The sequence below is a fragment of the Theobroma umbraticum genome, unplaced genomic scaffold (assembly GCF_002168275.2).
Source record: "Theobroma umbraticum cultivar Fairchild unplaced genomic scaffold, ASM216827v3 scaffold_67.0, whole genome shotgun sequence".
Classification (NCBI taxonomy): Eukaryota; Viridiplantae; Streptophyta; class Magnoliopsida; order Malvales; family Malvaceae; genus Theobroma; species Theobroma umbraticum.
Window position 1 is genome coordinate 8,629,707 of NW_018397262.1, and position 18,277 is coordinate 8,647,983.

The 18,277-nt window shown below is 34.5% G+C and overlaps 3 protein-coding genes across 3 annotated transcripts; 2 read left to right on the forward strand and 1 right to left on the reverse strand.

Annotated features, from left to right (window-relative positions):
* The first annotated feature begins 7,628 nt into the window (after window positions 1–7,628).
* LOC110418843 (uridine kinase-like protein 3) lies at window positions 7,629–14,169 on the forward strand. The gene is made up of 15 exons (XM_021431668.2): window positions 7,629–7,750; window positions 8,601–8,763; window positions 8,965–9,056; window positions 9,284–9,353; window positions 9,954–10,072; window positions 10,453–10,549; window positions 11,187–11,266; window positions 11,609–11,803; window positions 11,940–12,023; window positions 12,140–12,200; window positions 12,472–12,532; window positions 13,092–13,185; window positions 13,281–13,353; window positions 13,620–13,702; window positions 13,823–14,169. Exons 2-15 carry the CDS (start codon window positions 8,613–8,615, stop codon window positions 13,997–13,999), a joined length of 1,437 nt encoding a protein of 478 aa, XP_021287343.1. The 5' UTR covers window positions 7,629–7,750; window positions 8,601–8,612; the 3' UTR covers window positions 14,000–14,169.
* A 147-nt stretch (window positions 14,170–14,316) lies between these two features.
* On the forward strand, window positions 14,317–16,602 carry LOC110418844 (fructose-bisphosphate aldolase, cytoplasmic isozyme 1). The gene is made up of 3 exons (XM_021431671.2): window positions 14,317–15,020; window positions 15,285–15,967; window positions 16,120–16,602. The coding sequence occupies exons 1-3, from the start codon at window positions 14,993–14,995 to the stop codon at window positions 16,480–16,482; spliced, it is 1,074 nt and encodes a 357-aa protein (XP_021287346.1). The 5' UTR covers window positions 14,317–14,992; the 3' UTR covers window positions 16,483–16,602.
* A 70-nt stretch (window positions 16,603–16,672) lies between these two features.
* On the reverse strand, window positions 16,673–18,277 carry LOC110418923 (uncharacterized protein At1g08160). Its single transcript, XM_021431739.2, has one exon. It carries the CDS (start codon window positions 17,601–17,603, stop codon window positions 16,833–16,835), a length of 771 nt encoding a protein of 256 aa, XP_021287414.1. The 5' UTR covers window positions 17,604–18,277; the 3' UTR covers window positions 16,673–16,832.

Consider the following 18,277-nt stretch of genomic DNA (forward strand, 5'->3'; position numbering starts at 1 on the left):
TGTTCATGATGTTGCTCATTTCAAAATTAAGACCCTTGGCTTTGTGTTTTTTGGCCAAGAAGATGGCAAAATCCTAGAGTTTGGTGAAGAATAAATCAGGGGTAGGTGAGAAATGTCAGTAGATTCACCAGAGAAAATTAAAATCACCCCAACTTTTACATTTGAATTGTTTATTATATAGAGCTTACATTTTTGTAATGGTGGGCTGGCTGGCCCCAATCTCCCCACTTTGTGAAGCACATTCCTCCATGGAATAAAGGCAAAACAATAAAATGGAAGTGTACGTTGGGACAAGGGATTTTGAAATGAACAAGGAGGCAAAAGTCTTAAGGTTGGATCCCTTGGCTTTAAATGATTGCAGAGGTAAGCTTTTTCATGTGGCTTTTTTACATTTTGTATCCCATTAAATGGACCACACTTAAGAGAAGGTTCCCACTCTCTCTCTCTCAACCACTGTAATTTACTTTACCTGCTCTTTGTTTAGGTTAGTTAAAAGAAGCTTAAAGGAGATGACAGAGAAAACTTCTTTTGTAAGCATGGAAGAGAGTCAAAATCATCACAGTTGATCAAAAGAATGCAATATATATAATCATGACCAATGCAGGCACCACTATATCAGAATTCCCTTTGTGTATCAGTCCTTTCTCATTTATATTACACAAATCCAATATTTATTTTTCATGTGTAAAATAAGATTACGTGTGTTTTATTCTCGAAAGAAATATTTTGAGTAATTGTTATCTGAAATGTATGTTTTCTGTTCTCCTACTCACACACAAAGATCAACTGTAGCAGTAAATTACTTTACCTGCTTTTGTTTGGTTAGTTAAAGAAGCTTAAAGAAACATGGAAGAGAGTCAAATTTGTCACAGTTGAAAAAGAATGTAATATATCATGAGCAGGCACAGGTATATCAGATATATGTCCCTGTACATATCAGTACTTTTTCTTCATTATCACTTCACTTGTACCGTGCCCCCAACATGACTTTTTCATACATCACTTCTCTTCTCGAAATCAATATCTTATGTAATTGTATGTGAAATATGTGTTTTTTTGTATAAATTAAATTCTAAGTTGTTGGATATCAGTAGTAGATTTATGTTTACTGTACCATTTTTCATGCTGAAATCAGTACTCTTACATTTGACTAGAACATTGGAATGCTCGAAAAGCACTCGATGTTGCAGACCAATTTGGAAGGATTGCAATGGGAGAGAAGATGGAATGATAGTGATCCCTTTGTCCTTTCAACAGCATGACGCTTACCTAGTTCTCTGATCAAGCCTGGATAGACAAGAACACAAGACAAAACTAGTACTAGGAACTTCTAGGTTTCATAGGTTTCAATTATGAAAAATGTGGGATATCTCTTGTTAATTTACCTGGTCTCTTGCCATTGTAATTCTTCTCTAACATTTTCACAATTATGTATGATAGTATTCTCCATTTGCAAGCAAATTCCTGACAAGCCACATGAAATAATAATATATAATCTTAAAAAACTGGCTACAAGATACTGAATAGTCCTAATTAAATGTTGGAATATAAACAAATTAGGTACCCTAATACTTCATAAAATTCTTGTATCATTCTTTAGATGTATTAAGTAAAAAAATCGTCATTCATAACGGAAATAACTCTTATTTTTTCGTTGAATCACATTCAAATAAAGCATTTAATGAGGCATCATCTTAAGCAATTGCTTGTGATCTTGAAATGATTTCTTTATAAATAAGAAATGACATTGTTACTCCAAGTGAACAATCATCATCACCAGGGAAGTAAAGCAGAAATATCTTTCCGGCATTTATAGTTAGGACTTGCACCCAAAATCTTCTTCTGTTTACAATAAAAAGAAATCAGAAAAACAAAAACAAAAAGGAAGAAAAAGGAAGTTAAAGAAAGGGTCACTTCATCCCTTTCTTTTCTTCCCTTTAAAAAGAGAAATTATTCTCAGAATTCTGCGCCATGTAATGTGGGAGAAAGACACATTGCCATTTCTAGAACATGCTAGCTATAGCATGATGGGCATATGGCCATATGAAAGGAAGCAAAAGAAAATCAATATGTCTTGACTTTAATGAATTTCTTTAGGTAGAGAAAGAAATATAAACACAACACAAGTTGATTGCTTTGAGTGTGTTATACATAAACATAACTCATCACCTTTTTTTTTTTTTTGGCTCCTTTTTGACTTAAAAAAGATTGCATTTTCTTTGCATGAGGAAACATTATTGTTTTGGGACCTTTCCATCATTCACGCATGCCACCCATTTCTTTATGGGTTACTAGTATAAGATTAAAAGAAGAGGTATCACTAGGGTTCTTAGCAATTCCGGAGGATTGGTTATTGCTTTGCTATTGTCAAACCTAAGATAAACAAAAAGCATGCAAAGTGTACAATTATGAAGTATGTGTAAGTACCCCATGAGAGGTAGATGTCCTTGAGAATGAGTTCTATGTTTAATTTCTATTTAGACCTTGAAAGTTCATCTCCTTGATGGTTACTATATATTCACCTACTTTTCTGTCAAAAATTGAAGGTAGGAGGATGGCTTGAAACTTTCAAGAACACCGCCAACCAATATGGAAGAACTTTAGGGCAATTGGTTTGGCTAGAGGGTTGAGGAAATAACTCCATTTTCATTGACAAGGGCATGAGGAAATTTAAGGCTCTCATACGGGAATCAAGAGAGAAAACAGTTTTTGGACATGCTGGTAGTTAATCTGGCTGATGCATTTACTGCAGAGTTAAGTACTGAGGCAAGCAGTTTAATTAGTTCCTGCAGGATAGAGATTGGAGTCTTTTGGTTTTTATCACTGTTCAAACCAAACAATAAAATTTTCTGTCGCAACTTAATTTTTGCTTACATCAAAGCTTAGCGGTGGCATGCTTTGGAAAATGATACCGGCATGTATTCAACCATATGCAGGGTTTGATATTGCAGAAATAATAGCCCAGAAGGGCCTCGTTTGCTCTTGGTCGATCAAACCCTATAGTATATGTAGCTTCCACCCCTCATGCATGCATGGATTTTCATGGACATGAATCCTGAAGGATGTACACGAGCTATTTTAACTTTTACAGGCACACGAGATAGGGCTGAAAATTATGATATCTATTTAACAAAACCAAACCAAGTCTTACTGGTACTTTTGGGATTCCAGTCTGACTAGCCTAGCCCAATTCGGCATTGAAAAGCAGGCCTAAATCATAGCTATGGTTTTGCAAAAGTGGGCTAGTCGTTCTGTCCAATGGAAAACAAAAAGTGGGGTTAATGCTTCACGGGCCTTCGACATGTTCTAGCAAGTGTAGAAACTTCCTCTTTTGCTGTCCGATGAAACATGAGAAGCCGGTGCTAGGTGACATCCTTGCGACTGTGATTCTTGTGTATGACCCTGTAAGGAAAGTGAATTCAAAGACAAAAGAACAAGAGATGACAGATGCAAAATTATGATCAGATGATACTAAACTGATAAACCTGCAGCAACATATATCAGAGCAGAGAGGGAGAGTGAAAGTGAGTTCAATATCAGTATGACAACTGATTAAAGAGCAGTGAAAGAGTTGATTTTTGCTTATCCAAGCCAATTGTATAATACTAAACACAATGCCGACATGGGGAATCCTTAATTATTGGATAAAAAAGAGGGAGACAGAATTAGACAGCACAACCATCCACCACATAGGATTAGCTTAGTCATCACCTTCCTGGTTGCTCTTCCTGTCCCTTCACTTCCTTTGCATTTCAGGGCAAAAGGTCCTACAACAAAGATTGACATACCATATGAAAGAGACCCACTTAATTTGTTCTTCTCATGAGGAAAGTTTTAGGATACAAGGTACATCTATACTATATATACTGTCTTATGTGCATGCATGCATGTAAAATACGTGCATACATACATATGTATATACACACACGTATGCATGCATGTGTGTTATGAATTTGACTCACCTACCATATTAGAATTTTAAGCATACTTATTATTGCATGAACTAACCAAGTACTTAAAAAGTCTTCTTTCTGCCATATGATCACATGGGTGATGTTTTTTTGGACAAGCAATTTTTGTTTTGGCTTTTCCAAAGTCAAATCAAAAATGGGATTTGGAAAAATAAAATGATACAAAAAAAAATTAAAGAAAAATTACATGTGATGATAGCTAAGTATATATTTTGAGTTTCGATTAAAAAAAATATAAATTCGCATAAAATCGTGTAGTTCTTGATAAGGTAGCTTGGTATATATATATTTGGAATTTATCCCAAAAGGTTTCTATATTTTGTTGTAAGAATAATTAAAGTAAATTAAAAATTATTTTGATTTGTATAGTCTAAGTACCATTTGTTGTGGGTGTCTCAAATCTTAATTATTGTTTAGGTAGGATAATCCCCAAGGTCAAGCTGATCAAACAATGATGCAATTTTTCTTGAATTTTGATTATTTTTTTATTTTAAGGCAAATTACAATCTAATCATCCACTTTTGATGCAAATTACTACTCACTCAAATTTGTTCCAATAGTTTTTGTTTCATTAAAATAATGTTATAAAGTTTATTGGAATTAATCTCTTTTTTTTCATATGTAAAGCATTTAATTTCAATACAAAGAACCTTTTAACTTTAATTATTTCAGAATTAAATCTTATGTTGAAAGGAAAAAAAATACGTCGAAATCAAATTATACTGAAGTTTAATCCTAGGTGAGTTCAAAAAAACATTAATATTTGGTGAGAAGGAAAGAAAATAAAGAAAAAGCCGGATTAAGGTGGGGAAAGGAAAAACCGAGAGAGAGGAAATATAGTCGTTTTTTCATTTTTTTTGTGTAATTTGGTGCGAAAGATGAAAAATAGAGAGAAAGAAAGAGATTCGGAGTAAAAATTATACATAAAATAATAATGTAATTAAAAAAATTTTTTTTTTTTCGATTCAGAAGGAAAGGAAAAAAAATACAATATTGTAATTCCCTCTGCTCATTTTCTTTTCTCTTTCTTTTTTAAAGTGTAAAATGTAAGATAAATATGTTCGATATTGACAATAAATAAATAAAAAAATATAGGAAATAGACAAATATAAAAGGGATTGGTTTCTTGACGGTGGAACCCATGAGGTATATGGAGTAGACTTTTAGGAAGAGAATAAACTAAATAAATGAATAAATAAAAATAAATAAATGAAAATTGAGAAATAAACAAATAGTTGGTGGATTGACCAAAATGTATAGTCTTTTGAATTAGGATAAAATCTATCAAAGATTAGGGATTGTCCCTTAAATGAACAATTGTTTGGTGGAATATGATGATTAGTCATTGTTATTTGAAAACTACTTAAGCCTAATCCTTATTTTGTAATCAATTTCATTATAAAATACTCTTTAAACATTCTTTTCCGTAAAATACTATTTTGTTCGTCTTTGAATATTTTTTTTTCTTATTTTTACGGAAATTAAGACAGAATTTTTTGAATTTTTGATATATTTTGTATAAAATTTAATTTTCTTTATAATATAAACATTTAATGTCATTAATATATATATAAGAGTATAAAGTTTAAAGAAAAAAAACCCTTCATTTTGGGATATTCTTAAAAGGAAAGATGAACAAAGAAATTAAGACAGAATAAGTATTGATTATGTTTTATTTGGGCATAAACTTTTGGAGTCAATTTTGACTTAGAACAAAAAAAGTTAAAGGAAAATTATGTTATTAGAATAGTAAAAATTGAAATTTAAGAATAATACAAGATATATAATAGTATCGGTGTTCTCATTTACTTATTTTTTATATAGCTATTAATTTGTAAGATTACTTGTTTTTTAATCACATGAGCATTTGATTAAATGATAAATATATATTTAATAAAATATATTATAAATTAAAAAAATAAAATTAGAGTAATTTGATTAAATTGAATATACGCATTATAATCTAAAAAGAATTAAATTAAATTAAAATATTTTTTTAATTGAATTAAAAATATATATTTTTATTGAGTATATATTTTTTATTAAAAAGAAGTAAATTAAAATATATTTTTAAATGGGTTTGCTGAATCTCATTAGAACAGCTGTCAGAATCATAATTGAGATTCAGCAATTATATTTATAGCCGTTCAAAAAAGGTTGCAATTTATATTAACTATATATAAATACACCACCCTGGAACGTGGGGCCTACTGACTACCCAAACTGACCAATCAGATCTTCCACGTTGTCCACGTGCACTCCGGGGGCGGTGCTACGCTCCTTTACTTTCCTTTCTCAATTGTTATAGAATTTTGAGCCAATTTTGGCATGCTTCTAAATATATGCCTATATTTAATTTTTTAAATTATTTGTACGGAATATAAAAAAGAATAATGCATTTATTATAATTTTCTTTTAAATATAATCGTTATTGGTACCGATATTTTCTCTTTTTTTTTTATAAACCTTAAAAATTAATGAAAAAAATGGTTTTTAATTTTTCTCTTTCAGTAAAATAAATTCTATTAATGAGTATTTTTGTCTTGTAATGAAAAATTATTGCAAAATTCCAAAATCACGGAACCGATAATGAATGCAAAATATTTTTATGGAAATTGTGAAAGAAAAGGGTTTTCGATGGTAATAATTAAACATTTATGAACACCTAAAAGTTTTACCTAAATCCAAAATTTTTTGAAATATTTGATTCTTTGTTTCACCTTCTTTCGAGATTATTCGTTTAAATACTCTTTTCATTTTTTTTTCTTTATCTCCCTTTTTATTTTTACCAAAATTAATATAAAAATTTTAATTTTAATATATTTTATATTAGTTTATTCTTGTTTGTAAATGTAGTTTTACTTTTTGCTGGGTGGTTGGTGGTTAAAAGTGGAAAGTAACAGTAAAAAAAGGTGAAAAATGAGGATAGATGCTGACGTGGCAAACCCAAAAATCTAATCCATTACAGATAGATACTTGCAGGCTGGCAGACAAGACAGAATTGAAGACAGACATCTACGTAAGCTTTCCCCTTACCGGTTCGGCTCCAATCTGCAACAACCGTTCGTACTTTAACGCTCACCGCTCTAACCAACCACATCTCGCCATTTACAACCTTAAGTAGAAAAACGAGTTCCAACTTCCCGTGTCTGTCACGTCCCCAAAGCCATGTTTTATTATATAATTATTTATTACATAAATATTATTTTTTCCGTCTACTATTTATTTATTTATATTTTATAAATACGTAAATATTGCTTTAAAAATATTTTATAAATATATAAAATTAATGAAAAAACATTTAAATGTGAATTCAGTGGGTGGAATTATTTTATAAAAGGAATTTTAATTATTACTAATTAAGCATTATTACATAAATATCACTCTTTTTCGTTTTTAAATGTTTGTTTTTATTATTAAAAGTAAAATAAAAGTTTTAATTTTGATGTATTTTTTATTAAATTTAAGAATATTTTATTAATATGAAAAAGTAAAAAAAATAAAAAAGAACTATTTTAAATGTGAAATTAGTGAGTTTGCATATCATTGTCCCCCGGCTTTGAAGGAAAAAATAATAATAATAATAATAAAAATGGGAGAGAATGGCTATACAGTAAATAAATTCGAAACAAATCCTATTTTAATTAAAAAAAAACACTTGGGTGGGGTGCAGGGTCTCCTTCACTCTTTTAACTGTATAAATACCCTCCAAATCTATCCTGTCCGTATCACCCATCTGTTCTTCTCTCTCTCTCTCTCTACTAATCCATTAAAATCAGGTAATTTTAACGCAATAATTATCATTTAATTACTAATTAATCTCTTTTTTTTTTTTGTTTTAGTTGTGTTTTGTGTTCTTTATGCATTCAGGCTTGTTTCTCCTGCATTAAGTGATCTGAAAAACAAATAATCTGTGCTGAATTGAATTTGGAATTGATTTGTTTTTGTATTTAATGTGGTGTTTTTTGATCTGGGTGTTTTTAATTCTTCTGAAAGGTGTTAGATTTAGCTTTAATGGGCGGTGATAATTGGTGGTTTTGAAGGGATTAGATAGATAATAGATTCTAGCTTCACATTATTGGATTATGTGTTATTGGGAGCCAAAATGACTCTGTTTTTCTTTTTCCCCTTCTTGGAGTGGTTTTTCACTCTATGCTGTCGACTATAGCTCTGTTTTGTTGTGTCAGAGATTTGGTTCTTGCAGCATGCTAAAAAGGCGGTGCTTTGTCGTGCGGTGCCTGTGTTTGAATATATGATTGGTTGTGTATGTTTGTATCAGTTTGAGGATGATTGGTAATGCGGAAAGATGGAGAAAGAGAGGAAAGAACTTTACTCCTGTTGTTTCTATGACGATTCTGCTTCTTCATGAATGTTTTGTAATGAGATTGCAATGTGCGTGATTGTTTTTATCTCTTTGTTTGTTTAAATTGATTGAAGATGACTTGTTGTGCATAGAATCGGAAAAGGAGAGAACTTTTATGGGAATTGGTGATAAATGGAAGATCTGTGAATGTTTTCTTTCTTGTTGCATGGTAAAAGAAAATGGAACAAGACTCTATTCAATCTAGCCAGGGCCCATGTTGTTTTTAGGTTCTGTTTTGTTTTCTTACTTGTAAGTTTTTTGTGTAGGTCTTGGCATATATGGGTTCTAAATCAGTTGAGGATATGATAGAGGCCTCGACAGGGGTCCATTTTTCTGGGTTCCATATGGATGGTTTGGAGTCAAGAAATATTGAGAAGCCTACAACCTCACCGGTTACTGAAAACTTGCTTAAACAACCTTTTGTTATCGGTAAGTTTGAGCAAGGGAAATATCATTGAACTATTACTCGCACTGTCTTTTAGATGCTACAATGATCAAAGGTAGTTGGTGTAAAAGTTTGGATAAGAATGCTGAGAAAAACTTGGTGGAATCCAAGCTCTTTTTTCTATGAAGAAATCATTGCCATAATGTGATATTCTACCTAACATTGGCTATTATTTTGTCGGTCAGGAGTTGCTGGGGGAGCAGCATCTGGTAAGACTACAGTCTGTGATATGATTATTCAGCAACTTCATGATCAGCGTGTAGTATTAGTTAATCAGGTAATTTTTTTCTGAGTTCCAAATGTAGATTTCTTAAAGGTTATTGAGAAAGAAATCTTCAATGTAAATTTGTGACTTCCATGAATTTTTGAAGTATATTACATCATTTGCAGAAGAAAACTGTCCAATATTTTGATCTGACCTTGTTTGTAGCTCTCTTTCTCTGTAGTGCTAGTAACAAAGTTGGTCTTCTCTTGGGTAAATTTTTAACATGAACAATGTGTCAGGATTCCTTTTATCACAATCTCACTGAAGGGGAACTTGCAAGAGTTCATGAATACAACTTTGACCATCCTGGTGAGAATATTTCTATAACAGAGATCCAAAATATCGATAAAACCATGATCTGCTGAATTGTAATGATTATTAATTGACAAAAACTCATACTATCTCTCTTTTTATCTCTGTTAGTTTATGAAGTGTTTTCTATGATCATCTCAGTAATGAGGGGACTATTTGGAATTTGTTTGTCTTTTCTGATTCTTATTTTGTGTTGGTGGTCTTGTCTTGATCATGGATTTTTGATATCATGCTTGGACAACCATCGAGCAATTTCATGAAATTTTCAAGTTTTACACTGCTTTGGTACATTTTCATCGCAAATTATCTTGATTATCACCAGTAGTTTCATTTAAAGACGGTTTTAATTAATTTTAGGTTATCACCTTTGGTGAAGATTGAGATGCATTCTGCGACTCTTATATTATTTTATGCTCATGTTTGGAGTTTTAAAGTATTTGATATGTTCTGAGAGCATTCAAGTATTATTAGAGAAAGCCGAAATGCATGTCTTCATCAGTTGGTCTTAAGGAAATGCGACCGCTTAAGTGCTTGCTGTCTGGTTCCACATTATGTTGGCTTGGAATTTCATTGATGCAATATTCTTCTTTTTTGCAGATGCATTCAACACAGAGAAATTATTAGATTCTATGGAGAACTTGAGGCATGGCCAAGCCGTAGATATTCCAAACTATGATTTCAAGAGTTATAAAAATAATGTTTTTCCAGCAAGAAGGGTAAGATCTTACAATTTTCACAATGTAACAAAAAAATTATTACTGTGACATAGAACTCACATTTATATTTTGGACACGGGACTTTTTAGTTTCACTTCTTTTTCCTTCAAGGGTTCCCAAAAAATCCTCAACATGGTACAAAATGACACCAATTTTTGATATGCACATAATTTGCCTTCTTAAGTACCTAGAATTCAAGTAAAATGTACAAGGTTCAAGCTCTTAATGTCTCTTCATAATTCCTTATGAATGGTAGACACGATATCTTTCCACAACCCCTTTGAATTTTATAGCAAAGGACCAGTAATGAAGTATCAACTCATATTTGTTGTTATTCAACATATAGGAAAAAATTCTCACTGTCCTAAAATTTTCTGCAGGTTAATCCTTCAGATGTTATAATTTTGGAAGGAATACTCATTTTTCATGATCCTCGTGTCCGAGAGTTGATGAACATGAAAATATTTGTTGATACAGGTTACTTAATTAAACTTTTATCTCTGTTCTTTGGCTGATCACATTCGTTTATATGCTGCATTTATCTGTCATGAAAAGTGATTGTTTTACCCAAATTCTATGTTTATTTGGTTGTAGACAAATGATATAGTTGATTGTAGTATTGGAATGAGTTTTCTAACCCCCAATTCACTATGCCTTACATACCTTCTCAATTCACTATTCCTTTTTCCTTTATTAAAATAATAGGAGTCTTGCAAAACCGAAAGAGTAACTTCATAACTCCAATAACTTTGTAGAAATACCGTGTTGTATTTCTGGCTTGTGGGAATCTGGTATGTGTCAAGTCATAAATTCACTTGTATATTAAGCCCTATTTCTTAGGACCATGATTCATCTTAAGGAGTCATGCTGCCATTTTAGTTTCTTTGACAAAATCCTCTACTGTCTGATTTATTGCATCTGAGTGCCACAAGCTTTACAAGCATATACCATGTTGGTTCCAGATGGTGATTTTTTCTTCCAAATTATTAAGATCAATAGTTGCAGAAAACTTTAAGTGAATAACTTGTATATATTAGGGAACATATTGTTCATGTTGCTTTGTTGGTGTTACTGAGCTGGGCTGTTACTTCACATTGAACAATTTTCAGTGCAGATGCTGATGTACGACTGGCAAGGAGAATAAGGCGTGATACAGTTGAGAAGCACCGAGATATTGGTGCTGTTCTTGATCAGGTCTACATTTGCTTCACTAGTTACATTGACATAATAAATTTTTGTTTTAAAGAACCAGGGCATCAAAACCGCCTCAAGATTTGGAATCGTGTTGTGTCTTTTCTCTGGCCTAAACCAATAGAACTGGTGTATGACTGCATAAGCTTGTCAAACTGTTTCAAGCTTTAAGATTGTTGCAGTTGTTCTAAAGCTTGGATTTGATTAGTTTACTCAATGCAAGAAATCTGTGATGCAATAACTTATGATCTATTCTATTCTCATTTTACTAATGTTTCAACTTTCTCTTCTTTTTGAGATGCTTCTTTTCAGTTGATATTTGTATGTAATTAATTTTTAATGCAGTATTCAAAATTTGTGAAGCCTGCTTTCGATGACTTTATACTTCCAACAAAGAAGTATGCAGACATTATCATTCCCCGTGGGGGAGATAACCATGTAGCAATTGATTTGATCGTGCAACATATTAGGACAAAGCTTGGCCAGCATGATCTCTGTAAAATCTACCCAAACCTATATGTCATTCAATCAACTTTTCAGGTATAACATTTATATTTTCTTCAATTAACCAAACTAGTTAAGTATGTGTGATATATTGTGTCTGCATTCTCCAAATAGCTACTCAAAAAGATTGATGTACCTTGGTTAAAAGAAAATGATTTTTTGATATATGCAGATACGAGGCATGCATACCCTCATTCGTGACTCTCAAACAACGAAACATGACTTTGTTTTTTATGCTGATCGGTTGATTCGCTTGGTGTGTATATTTTGATTTTAATGCAATTATTTTATCTTCTGGTTTCTTACATGGTAATGTAACGCAACAAGAAAAATTCCCATAGGTTTCTCACTCATTTAAGATAATCTTTTCAGGTTGTTGAACATGGGCTGGGACATCTGCCATTTACAGAAAAGCAGGTGATCACTCCAACTGGTAAGCTGATGTTACTTTGTCTAGTCCTGGGCATCTCCCAGAGTATTATTTGGGTTATCAGGACTTTGATTATTGTTTTTCTCTTGCACTTCATTAATGTTGTGAATGTCAGATCTAGTTGTGTAGATTTGTTCTCTGACGTTATATTCTCTGGAATTGAGTTTTCTACTTTCTGATAGAATTTATAGTCAAAGTTCGTTATGTAATGTTATCTTCTGTCATGGTTCTTCTTAGTCATAGATTATTAATATTGGTGTTATTATGGATGCAGGGTCTGTATATACAGGTGTGGATTTCTGTAAGAGGTTATGTGGTGTCTCTGTTATTAGGAGGTACCACTCTGGTCTCAAATCTTAAAGCACTGGATCAAAATTTTTATGGTTTGCATGATTTGGAACTTTCTTGGTAATATTGGAAGGAGGTGGGGATGTTTCTGAAGAGCAAAATAATAGGCACTGTTATGTTTCTTTTTACAACCGTTAGACCTGGAATCTTTGATGATGGCTTGGTGGCCTGGTGGTGCTGGTAAGGGCAGTGTAGGGGAAACAGGAAGTGATGGTCAGAAATTTATGTGTCAGTGATGACTTTGGTGATGGAAATTGCACGACATTGGGGTGATGTTATAACTGCTCATTTTATGCCTTAGACATGTGAACTTAAAATAGTACAGTTGTAGTTTACTGTGGTTAAGTGGGTGTGGGTTGTTGGAGGAGATATTTTGGGTAGCTCTAGACTAATAGGAAAGGTGATTGAATGAGTGGAATTGCTTTTGGAATACAAGTTGAATCTACATGGTTAACTTATTGCTATGATTTTCTCTCTCTCGCCTTCTCTCTCTCCATGCACATGATTTTAAACCCTCAGCCACTGACCTTTTGAAACTAATGCTAGTGGTGAGAGTATGGAGAATGCTTTGCGAGCATGTTGCAAAGGTATCAAGATTGGCAAGATTCTTATTCATAGGGAAGGTGACAACGGTCAGCAGGTTTGTAAACTCAACTAACTTCCACATAAAATATATCGTGTTTGTTAATTTTCCTAGTTTCTCACTCTTTCATTCATGCTTTGATGATTGACCAGCTTATTTATGAAAAATTACCACAAGACATCTCAGAAAGGCATGTGCTGCTACTGGATCCGATTCTAGGCACAGGTTTGTTTCTTTTCATGGTTGATAATGATGTTCTGCTATACAAGTTTTCAAATTAACTATTTTAAATAGCATTCCATCTTGAGTGTCATTTGGTTCACATGACAACCAATTTTGTAGTCCTGAGTCACCCCATCAAGAACACTGTTTACTTTATCTTACTTGTTCACGTACTCGAAGAACTAGTAGCTTGTTTTGGACATTTTTATTTAATTTAATGTCATGCATGCTTAATCTCATGGTTTTAATATATTGAAACTATCATACAGGCAATTCAGCCGTTCAAGCTATTTCCTTACTTATTAAAAAAGGTGTACCCGAGTCCAACATCATATTTCTCAATCTCATATCCGTAAGTAATTGATGCTTTAAGCCGTTATGAATTATTAGCTCATGGCTTTGCTCTTGAATAATTTCTGTTTTAGATTAACTTATCATCTTGCTCTAATAATCATGTTGCTTGCTTTGCCAGGCACCTCAAGGCGTACATGTGGTGTGCAAAAGCTTCCCAAGATTAAAGATTGTGACATCTGAGATTGAAATTGGTTTAAATGAAGATTTCCGTGTTGTCCCTGGTATGGGTGAGTTTGGAGATCGATATTTTGGAACAGATGATGATGACCAGCAAGTGGTGGCCCCTAAGCAATAGTTTCAATCCGATGCTGCTCGATTTTTCAACCCACAAATCTTCTACCAGATGATTTACTGCCTGAGCTGGAGGAATCTAGCTGAGCCTGCTTTAGTCATGTTGACCTTCACATAATCAGTTTTGAAACAATTTTGACTTAATTAGACCTAGAGTTCCCATTGTTGAATTGATTTTTTTTTCTCTAAAACTTTTTTGAGTCACACTGGGGTTGACATTTATGTATCTCTATCATCTGATGATAATACTCGAAAAAGGGTCAAACTTGCCAGGAAGGTGGAAATAACCTGGCCTAGTCAACCCCACATAGAAAACAACTTTGCTTTTTCTTTCATGGTACCAGAGGGGAGTAGTTGCTTGCACAACTTCATAGTGTTTAGTAGCCCCTCCCCAATGATATGTGTATTTATGAACCCCAATATTTCTCATAAAAATATAATGAAAAAATCCCATTCTACATCATTCTTGTTATCCTGGATATCAGATTTCTTTCTTGTTACGGATCAGTTTCCATCTTCCTTTCTCATGAAAGACAGACCACATTCTGAAATCAACTATTTAAGGCAATACTTGTTATGTTCTTTGTCTCGTTATATGTTTGGTTCACCCCAAAGAGCTGAACCAATAGCTGAGGTTGTGGCTGAAATAGAGAGAGAACTGGCGGCCAGAAACCCCTAGTATTCCCTGCCTAAAACACACAGGATGAGGGATGAGCAATTCCACACAATATATACATTTAAGGAGGGTGGGAATAAAGCAAATATTTTGAACTGCCACTTGGAAGGGACAGTGATCACTCATTGCTTTATCCGAGGATGATAATTTTCGATGGGCTGTTCTTTTGACACGTGTTGATGCATGGCATGTGATGGGATTCTCATAGTATATTCCCATGCGAGCTGAATCTATATAGGAGTGGTGCTCGTGTGGATTTGCTTTTGTATTTTCGTCCTGCAATTTTCCCATATCTCAGTTTATCTTTCCTCTAGCCTAAGCATGTCAGCTTTTGTTGGAAAGTATGCAGGTACTCTCTCTCTCTCTCTCAGTTGTTTTAGAATTTAAATGTGGAACACGTTCGACATGTTCTCTCAAGCTTTTCTCGAACAAATCCAATCCTAGTTAGCGCCAGAACAAAAACTGGTGCATGGTGACCCTGTCACCTTGTACTAATTAATGAACTGGTTTACTAATGTCGAGTAAACAGGCTCAAATCTTACCAAGAAGCATATGATTTTCTGCATGGAATGTTTCTAGCTATACTAATTGTAATGCCTGTTTTGTTCTCCAGAGGAGCTGATCAAGAACGCCAAGTACATTGCCACACCAGGCAAAGGTATTCTGGCAGCAGACGAGAGTACCGGCACCATCGGGAAGCGTCTAGCTAGCATTAACGTTGAGAACATTGAGTCCAACCGCCAAGCCCTCCGTGAGCTCCTTTTCACCTCTCCGAATGCACTGTCCTTTCTCTCTGGTGTCATCCTTTTCGAGGAAACACTTTATCAGAAAACGTCTGATGGAAAACCCTTTGTCGAAGTGCTTCAAGAAAACAATGTAATTCCGGGTATCAAGGTGGATAAGGGTACTGTTGAGATAGCCGGAACCAACGGTGAGACCACGACTCAAGGGTTCGACTCCCTGGAGTCACGATGCCAGCAGTACTACAAAGCTGGTGCACGTTTCGCCAAGTGGCGTGCCGTGCTCAAGATTGGTCCCAATGAACCATCTGAATTGTCAATCCAGCAGAATGCACAGGGCTTGGCTCGTTATGCAATTATTTGTCAGGAAAATGGGCTCGTTCCCATTGTTGAACCTGAGGTGCTAACCGATGGGCCTCATGATATTAAACAATGTGCTGCTGTCACTGAAACTGTGCTTGCAGCAGTTTACAAGGCGCTGAATGATCACCATGTTCTGCTTGAGGGCACCCTTTTGAAGCCTAACATGGTCACTCCAGGTTCTGACAGCCCCAAGGTAATCTAGACTTTACTTGCTTTTGTCCTGAATTTATTACAGTTGATCCTAAATGATACTCAAATATGAAACTTATAAGTAGCTCTAGATAACGGGTCTATTTAACAAATTTCGCATGTTCTGATGGCTCCAAAATTGGTATTATTTCACAGGTGTCACCTCAGGTGATTGCAGAATATACAGTTGCTGCACTTCGTCGAACTGTTCCCCCAGCAGTGCCAGGGATTGTGTTCTTGTCAGGTGGTCAAAGTGAGGAAGAGGCAACACTGAATCTTGATGCCATGAACAAGCTAGATGTTTTGAAGCCATGGACACTGTCCTTCTCATTCGGGCGAGCTCTGCAACAAAGCACACTCAAGACATGGGGAGGGAAGAAGGAGAATGTTGCCAAGGCACAACAAGCATTTTTGTTGAGATGCAAAGCTAATTCTGACGCCACACTTGGGAAGTACACTGGAGGAAGTGCTCGGGGATTGGCTTCTGAGAGTTTATTCGTTAAGGGCTACATGTACTGATTAAGCGTCTATGTATATTGAGCAGGGTCGAGGTTATAGATTATAATTACAAAGACTTGTACTGTTCTTCTTCCTATCATCTGTTTGCTTATGGTAGATAAGCTCAATGACTGATTATACCACCAAATTAATATATATTCTTTAACCAATTGCTAAAACTATAATCTCATGGTATAATTTTGAGGTTCCAAAGGAAGTATCAAGTAGTTGCAATAAGAAAAAGAAGAATATACTATTTGTGTGAAGCTTAAAATTTTCAAGAATTTTCTTTCCATCAGAGAATCAACTAGTCTCAATTCAGACAGAAGGAAATGAAAATCTTGATATTAAGGGAAAAAGGACGTGCATTTTCATCTCTTTGTTTTGCAACGATGTGAAACTAAGACACCTGTTGGGGGACTTGACATCAGCAACTCACATCTGCTATGCAACCAATAAGAGAAATGGATCAAACCCAGATTGGCTCTCACTTTGAAAGTCCCTCTTATGTTGTAGTTAACCCTGTTGCTTAAAACCTGCTTCTGTAGTTCCACCCCAAGATTCTGTGGCAAATAGACCAAGCTCGATATGAAATGAACTGATTCTAGTCTAGCTTCTCCTCTTCTCTGAGAGAAAGGTTGAACAGCCTGAGTTCCAATGAGCCTGTCGTGGAAGTAGAGCTCTATAACCAGATACTCGAATCTTACATCAATTCTCCGATTGGGGTTGGAAAAGTTTGCCAGGAAGGTGAAATCACCATTGAAATATTCTGGTGAATCGAAGTAGATGCCGTTGAGGCTTGCATTAGGAGTGTCAAACGCAGGAGTCCTTGGTTTTATGGAGAGGAAGATGATTAAAGTTGCTACTCCGAACAAGATGAGAATAAGGCAAAATATCAGACAAAGGATTGCAGAACACCATATCAATGGATTGGTCCGTCGAGTATGAGGCTGTCGTAGGACTGGTTTCCTTGAGTTCTCAGTACTGTCAGGATCTGGTTTTTGTGAAGCTGAAGCTTGTTGGTTTATAACTGGCTTTGATATTACAATTTGGTCCAGAGAGACTGGAGTGGTTTGTTTTTGTGGTGGTGGTGGAGGAGATGCTCCTGGCGGTGGTGGGGGTGGAGGTGGGAGGGAAAGCATGCCTTGAGAAATGCTGATGGATGAAAACAAAACACTTCTTAATGAAGAAAAATGGAGCAGATAAGAGGTTTAATGTCTGATGTTTCCTTAAATAAATTTGAGAAGGTTGATTAAAGAAAGCAAAGAGGAAAAGAAAGCTTTTGATTGCTAGTGGGACCATTGTGCTACTCTTAGTGTTTTGAGATTGGGAAAAGCAGCAGATTTAAAGATAAAAAACCAGCAGCAGACGTTTGTGTTTTGAATTGCTTTTGCTTTTGAAATTGCAATGCTGAAAAGCAAATAAAAAGTAAAAACATGGTTCTGCTTAATGCTTAAGTTTGCTACTTCTGGGGCCTAACTCAGGTGTATGATTGCCTGCTAATGCAAGGGCTAGGATTCTACTTTGGACACACCTTTTGGCCTCCACATGAATCTAGGATTTACACATTCAATCTGTTTACTAAGCAAAAATAAACATTGTCACAGGGAATGAAGTCAGTGCAAAAGAATAAGCTTCTAGAGGTGACAGCACCTAATCTGTTATAAAAATATGACTGTCTAGAATTTTCAGGCACAGGAAGATCAAAAAAGCTTCCGCGGCCATTTTCTTTTTCTTTCCTTGTTGTGGACCAAAAGATTTCCCAGGTCTGACTTTTTTTTTTCTATCTTTTTTGGCCAATAAATGGATTCAATTT

Coding starts and splice junctions, on each gene's coding strand:
- LOC110418843 (XM_021431668.2), top strand. CDS start 8,613: ATGGGTTCTAAATCAGTTGAGGATATGATAGAGGCCTCGACAGGGGTC. Junction 9,057..9,283: donor GTGTAGTATTAGTTAATCAG/GTAATTTTTTTC, acceptor ACAATGTGTCAG/GATTCCTTTTATCACAATCT. Junction 12,024..12,139: donor CTGATCGGTTGATTCGCTTG/GTGTGTATATTT, acceptor TAATCTTTTCAG/GTTGTTGAACATGGGCTGGG.
- LOC110418844 (XM_021431671.2), top strand. CDS start 14,993: ATGTCAGCTTTTGTTGGAAAGTATGCAG. Junction 15,021..15,284: donor TTTTGTTGGAAAGTATGCAG/GTACTCTCTCTC, acceptor TTTGTTCTCCAG/AGGAGCTGATCAAGAACGCC. Junction 15,968..16,119: donor CAGGTTCTGACAGCCCCAAG/GTAATCTAGACT, acceptor ATTATTTCACAG/GTGTCACCTCAGGTGATTGC.
- LOC110418923 (XM_021431739.2), bottom strand. CDS start 17,603: ATGCTTTCCCTCCCACCTCCACCCCCACCACCGCCAGGAGCATCTCCT.